This window comes from Carex rostrata, chromosome 2 (assembly GCF_964058835.1).
Source record: "Carex rostrata chromosome 2, lpCarRost1.2, whole genome shotgun sequence".
NCBI lineage: Eukaryota > Viridiplantae > Streptophyta > Magnoliopsida > Poales > Cyperaceae > Carex > Carex rostrata.
The window spans coordinates 1,793,223-1,800,341 of NC_135919.1; the positions used below are offsets into that span (position 1 = coordinate 1,793,223).

Here is a 7,119-nt window from a genome sequence, read left to right on the forward strand (position 1 = left end):
TTGTGTTGTAATGAGGGCAATTGCATTCTGTCTGCTGAGGTGGGGGCTCTGATTGTGTGTTTGAAAGGATGAAAGTATGTTTGCACTACAGCAGGAAAGACTATCAGAGACCGGTTTTCCGGTCTCTGATAGTCACGTCGCCGGTCGCTGAAAGCATTATCGCAGATATTCTCTCGATGACGTCACCGGTCGCTGAATGACGTCATCCGGTCGCTGATAATTTATCTGCGACCAATTTTTTTTATCGCTGTTACTTTTTGCTAACGTCATGAAACGGTGTCTGCGACCACAATTAACGGTCGCTGATAGTTAAATCCGGTCGCTGATACTATTCTGTCAGTTTTTTTTTTTGTTTTTTACTTTTCTGTTAGTTTTTTTTATTTTTTTCATTTTACTTTTCTCAAAACATACACAATAGATCAATTCAATTATAACATCAAATATCATACAAATTTACGGTTTTGATTTGAGATATAATAGTAACAATATCAACACAACAATTCTAATTTTGTCATAGTATCAACTACAATTTCCACAAAAAAAATAAGTGAAAGAATCTCGGATATAGGTAAATTCAGAACTAAGTATAAAATGGTAGTTCTAGCATTGCCTTTGCTGGTACATTAGTATCACTACCATTGCCTTTGCTGGTACATTAATAAATATTTACCTGATTGTCAAGGAAGTTGACTTGAGCTGGATAGCAGTGATCAGTATTGTCACCTACACCTACTTGCCCAAACTACCCACAAAGACAGAATCAAAAACATGTTAATATGAGATACTAGATGAAATAAACTCCACTTTGAACTAGTTACGAATTACTATACCTTATTCCAACCCCAACCATAGAGCTTTCCTTCTGAAGTTAGCGCCATGGTATGTCTCCATCCCCCCGAAATCTGACAATACAAAACAGGATCAAAGTATGCAGCAAATGCTCAAGAAGTAACAAAGAAATCAGTTTATCATTAGACCAGAAAGTTTAGTTTAATTGAACCTTGTGCTCAATTATTTGGTGAAAGAAATCAGTTAAACAGGATCAAAGTACGCACTCGATCTATCAAATCCAATTCTACGAATCATCACGACAAACAAAGAAATCAGCAAGGCACAAAAACAAAGAAATAAGCAAGGAAAAGAGAGAGAAGATACCAGTGGCGCCTCGTCTCCGGTTGTCAGAAAATTCAGCAAGCACACCACAGAAAATATCAAGCCATTTCTTTGTCACCTACACCATTGAGTAATAGGCCCACTAATGAAGAACTTAGTTCTAATTCCAAGTCTAATTACAACCTTATCCTATTTCAAATCCATTAACAATTTGTTCTCACTCAAGAATTTTGACATTGACAGTAGGTCTGTCGCCATTTTCAACTTGAAAATAAGGAAACAACCAAAAACTGTTTCAATTAAAGCATGATACCTTAAGCTTAGACAATTTAATATAACCAAATTGAGGTGTCCAAAACTGTACCAGAGAATAAATCAAACAGAAATTAAAAAGACAGCATCCAAAGAAAAGAAAAAAAACACCTTTCAAGATCCAGCCATGGCGATGACAGCTCGATAGGCCCTGTGACTCTGGTCAAGTCAAAAGTGAACTGTCGCATACGAAAACGGCTCGGGGCTGGTCCAGCGAGAGAGCGAGAGAGAGAGAGAGAGATGCTGAGGGCTGTCGGTCTGAGGCGAGAGAGAAATGTTTGGAGAAGAGAGAGACGATCGATTTTGGAGAAGGGTTTGGGGTTCCGATCAAAATTTGAAGAAGGGTTTGGAGTTCTGGCGCGGAGAAGAAGGGTTCTGGCGCCCATGCGTTTTACCCCAAATTTCAGCGATAAAAAAAAAAAAAAAAAACTTTCAGCTACCGGTGTTGGCGCCGGTCGCTGATACAGTTGGTCGCTAAAATTTGAGTGAAAATCTTTAGTTTTGGAGAGAAATTGAGCATCAGCGACCGGCGTCATCACCGATCACTGATACCGGTCGCTGAAACTCTATTTTGCTGTAGTGTTGTATGGATAATTTAGAAGAAAAGCTACAATTTGTAATATGAGAAAAAAAGTAAATTTTCCCCAGGAGTTTAGCATTTTTGTGGAGTCTGTGTTGAGAACTTGTAGATTTGGGAGGCGGCCATGCATTAATCCAATTTACTCATTACCATGCATTAATCCTTCAGAAGAACAACAAAATACTCCGATATATAAATATGCAGCATTAATCCAATTTACTCATTACAGTATTCTTATTTAATTGAGTGCATATCAAAAGTCTTTCAATCGAAACACCTAGTCCCACCTAATTTGTTAATAGAAAGAAATAATATCCATTATTACAAAATATATACTACAACATAAATAACCACAACTGCTATCCAAATTTTACACATAATATATTTAGCGGAGCCCTTCTTCTTCTTCTCTTTTGATCTTTTTTTTCTGTATCTATGGCCTGAGCACTTTTGTTCGTGCTGAGTTCAACTCCTTGATAACATCTTTGATAGAAATGCGCTCTTTTGGCAACTCTTTGGAGCATAGAAGCCCGCATTGAATCACTGAAACCAAACAACTATAGATATTTTCAGGTGCATACAGATTGTGTTCTCCATCAGTTTCAGAGAATAATAGGGGGTCAACTATGTCCATGACGTGGTCAGGAAAAGCCATCTCAATATGCTTCTGAAGGCTCAAACCATATCTGATTCTCTCGTCTGTGGGACTTACTCCAGTGAATATTTCAAGTAGAAGAATGCCATAGCTATAGATATCTCCTTCTACTGATCGCCGACCACCCATTCCATACTCTAGGCAATGAAAAGTCAAATAGTTACAATCCTAAATTTAGTACTAAGCATAGTTAATTGTGACTCTACTTATTGACATATGTATAATTTACCTAGTTTTTCAAATTTGGGTTCATATGATCATGCATATATTTGTGTATTATTTTTCAAATTATCTAGCCCAAAGCAGTAAATTAAAGAAGTCTGCATAGATGGTAAAAGTCTCAATCATGAGTATAAATGAGGCAACAAATGCTTTGCCCTTTAGCCTCGCTAGCTAGTGGAACAAACTTGAATTGTTTCTTTGGAACTTAACAAAGTCGGTGGATAATTTTGTTGCAGGGACATATTAAAAAAAAAGTACTTCTCAAATAAAAAAGATCTGCTATACCTGGAGGAATGTAGCCAATAGAACCTTTGATTCCACCTGTGCTCGACATTGATTGAGAAGGCATGGTATTGGGTCGAACCAAAAACCTTGCTAATCCAAAATCACTGACATGTGCCGTCATGTCGTCATCCAAAAGTACATTGCTAGGTTTGAGATCACAATGCACAATTGGTGCAGGTAAATGGTAATGAAGATAATCTACAGCTGCCGCCACATCAAATGCGATGTTCAACCTCTGGTGGAAGCTGAGGGTTCTGAATGTTCGATCTATACATGCATTTGGATGCAACCATGTTTCCAAGCTACCATTTGGCATGAACTCAAAAACCAAAGCCTTGAAATCATTACCTTGGTGGTCTATGCTAGAGCACAAACTCAACACTTTTATAAGGTTTCGGTGTCTCACATTTTTTAATGCCTCACATTCAGAGATGAAACTTTTGGAAGCACTGTGTGTCTCAAGGTTTAGCACCTTCACCGCAACAGTTGTTACATTCTCGAAACTCATAATGGCTTTGTAGACTGCTCCAAATGTACCTCTTCCAATTTGATTCTTTGCAGAGAAATTTTCAGTAGCTCTAAGAAGGTCATTGTATGAAACGGGCTTCAACCCATATTTCAAAGCTGTATCAGATTGTGGATTGTTTCGAGGGTTGTTTCTAGTATAATAAATCACTAACAAGCAAATGACTGCGGTTATGCAAATAAAAGAACCTACAACAGAACTTATGAGCACAATGTTTCTTCGAGAGTGATGTTTCTTTGTTGAAGGTTGTGAGATCATGCACTGTGACAAATGCATTTGAGGCACTCCGCCACAAAGCTTTGGATTTCCTCTTACATCTACACTAGTGGCGTTCTTGAAAATGCCTATTTTTGGTAATTCCCCCTCGAAATTATTGAAAGAAATATTAAAATATTGCAAATTCATTGTACCCAGGAATTCAGGGACTCGACCTGAGAGCGAGTTGTTAGAGGCATCAAGGGTTTGCAGTCCTCTTAGTTTGCTCAAGCTGGTTGGAATTGTTCCTTGGAACATATTGCTATCAAGATAAAGGGCTTCAAGTTCCTGGCATCCTTCAATTGTGCTAGGAATCTCTCCATGTAACTTGTTATTTGAGAGACGAATTGATTGTAGGTTTTTCAAGTTACCAATTTCTGGTGGCAACATGCCAGTTAGATAATTGCGTGACAAGTCCAAACTGATAGAAAGAGAAGAAAGACCCATGATTTCTTTGGGAATTTCACCAACCAACTTATTATTTGAAATATTAAGGAGTTCTAAGAATTTCATGCTACTTAATTCTGGTGGTATACTCCCTTCTAATGTATTATTATCTAGAAGTAGCGTGGTCATTTGGGTGAGATTGCCAAAAGTTGATGGGATTTGACCTGAAATCATGTTATTCTCCAGATCTAATATTCCCAATTTGTTAAGATTTCCGATTTCTACCGGAATGGTGCCACTGAGAAACATACTGCCTAGGTCAAGCCAGGTTAAGTTATTGAGTTTTCCGAGAGTTGCTGGTATGCTTCCTGAAATTGGGTTATTAGACAGTGAGAGTTGAAGAAGACTAGAAAGGTTTGCTATAGAACTAGGTAACACTCCTTGTAGTTGGTTCTTTCCGAGAGTTATATATTCTAACAACGTACAATTGGTCAAAGCATCCATGAAACTCCAATCATGTGGTCTCTTAACCTCCAGTTGATTAGATTCAAGAATAATACTTTGAAGATTTTGTAAGGTTCCTAAGCTAGATGGTATTACGCCACTGAAGTAATTATGAGCTAATTGAAAATCAATAAGAGCAGAACAATTGGATATGGATGGTGGGATCTGTCCTTGGAGTTGATTGGAAAACAGGGTTAGATCAATCAAGTTTGGTAAAGCATTGCACATATCGAAAGGTAAAGTTCCATGAAGCTGGTTATTAGAAAGTTCCAAACCATACAATGTTGATAAGTTGTAAAGGGAGTGTGGTATTTCACCCGAAATGTTGTTTTGATAAATTCCAATATACTGGAGGTTTTGAAGCTTCCCTAGTTCATCAGGGATGAATCCACTTAACATATTTTCGGCAAGAACAAGTATCCGTAAGTTAGTAAGGTTGCCCAAGGTGGAAGGAATTGATCCTGTGAGATTATTGTCATACAGTCCTAATCTTTGGAGCTGTGGGATGAGGCCGAATTCCAACGGTATGCCTCCTATGAGGTAGTTATTCTCCAGATTGATATCTTTAAGTTTTTTGCATTGCGCTAAGTTAGATGGGATGGTTCCATGGAGATTATTTTTTCTCAAAGAAATAACTTCTAGATTTGAACAATTACTTAGAGTCGATGGAATGCTACCATCGAGAAAATTCACACTCAAGTTGACAAAACGTAGCCTACCCAAGTATCCCATCTCTACCGGGATGCTTCCTCTCAGGTGGTTATCAGAAAGATTTATCATTTGGAGGAACGTGAGGTTTGCTAGGGATGGAGAAATATAACCTGACAATTGTTTGGAGTCGAGAACGAGAGCAGTCACTCTATCAGGATGGTGCCGGCCACACAAGATCCCTTGCCATTGACAGTGGTGCAGTGACTCATTCCAAGAGGAGAAGACTCCAAATGGATCATCATATATTTGCGACTTGAAGGAGAGAAGTGCGGATAGATCAGTTTTACTAGTGGTTACTATGGCAGCGAGAGAAAAGGAGGATAAGGTAATTAAGAGGAGGTGAATAGTGAGCAGGCTATACCCATGATTTGTGTATTGAGAGGCAATGTATTTCTCTCACAGAATGCTGCTCTTCTTATAGTTAAAGGTAGATCCGTAGATGTAAGGTTAGAAAATTTGACCACAAGAGGTCCCTCATGAGTCGTTCTAGACTTCTAGTGCTGATTGTTAGAAAGAACTTAAATTTTTAAATACTTTATTTTCTAACCGTGAAGATCGGGTTGGAAATCATGATGACTGGCTATGAAAGTTGGGACATGGAAGTGGAATTGTGACTCAGTTTACACTTACAACGCACGGATGGAGTCTTTTGAATATGACTCATATAAGGTCTAAATTCGGAATATGAAAGTGGGATCGGCAATGAAATTAATTAAGTATGAGAATGATATATACTACTCAACTCAGAATATCCTTAGAATCAACATGCAAAACAATATCAGTACGACACAGTAATGAAATTTATCTTAATTATATAAAGTAAGATTTAATTAACTTATGATCAAAGTTTGATAAAGAACAAGTGAACAACAAATCAGAGTTAACCTCAGATCCTCATCTCTAAGCTGGAAAGAACCTCATCATCTCTATAACTAGGGGAAAAAAAAGGAAATTTATTTAAAAAAAAAATAGAAAAGAAAATGTCCTCTCCTGTGCATTTATAGTTTTTTTTTTGTTTTTTTAATATTTTTTTATTTTACAGATTTGAGGATGAATGAATAAATGAAGATGAAAATATCTTCTAGTTTAGACAAATGAGTAAGTTTTCGAATTAGAGAACAGCATGTTGAACAAAACACATTACTCATATAAAAAGCATAATATGCAATATCCGGATAGATTAAAAAATACACAAAACTTCACAACTAATATCTTTCTTAAGAATACAACATGACTAATAAATTAAACCTAAAAAATACAACAAGAATGAGCCCTCAAACAATTTCAATGAGGACCCAGCATTGAATGTGAATGAAACCGAGAACTTATTTGTTGAATCCTACTTCAATTCTGTGCAATTCCAAGCACACTATTAACCAAAGGGTTGTGCTTGTGTACCACAGCCTTTTGTTGTGTATTGTGATTGATATTAATTGTGAACTCTTTGTGTATGTATGGTGGTCTAATTAATTTAGGGTCATGATGAGCTTTTAAGTTGGGGTTCAGAAGGTTGGAGATAGAACTTTTGTTTTTGAAGTAATTGCATGTACAGATCTTTCGGATCTGTTT

General features: G+C 37.2%; 1 protein-coding gene and 1 long non-coding RNA gene across 2 annotated transcripts; both read right to left on the bottom strand.

The window, feature by feature from the left end:
- Positions 1 to 621: 621 nt before the first annotated feature.
- On the bottom strand, positions 622 to 1,774 carry LOC144550677 (uncharacterized). The gene is made up of 3 exons (XR_013510534.1): positions 1,537 to 1,774; positions 831 to 1,231; positions 622 to 742 (listed from the first exon to the last, which is right to left on the bottom strand). It is a non-coding gene; the product is annotated as an uncharacterized LOC144550677 (long non-coding RNA).
- Positions 1,775 to 2,310: 536 nt separating this feature from the next.
- Positions 2,311 to 6,474, bottom strand: LOC144550633 (uncharacterized). The gene is made up of 3 exons (XM_078298620.1): positions 6,467 to 6,474; positions 3,168 to 5,905; positions 2,311 to 2,797 (listed from the first exon to the last, which is right to left on the bottom strand). The coding sequence occupies exons 1-3, from the start codon at positions 6,472 to 6,474 to the stop codon at positions 2,439 to 2,441; spliced, it is 3,105 nt and encodes a 1,034-aa protein (XP_078154746.1). The 3' UTR covers positions 2,311 to 2,438.
- Positions 6,475 to 7,119: the final 645 nt, after the last annotated feature.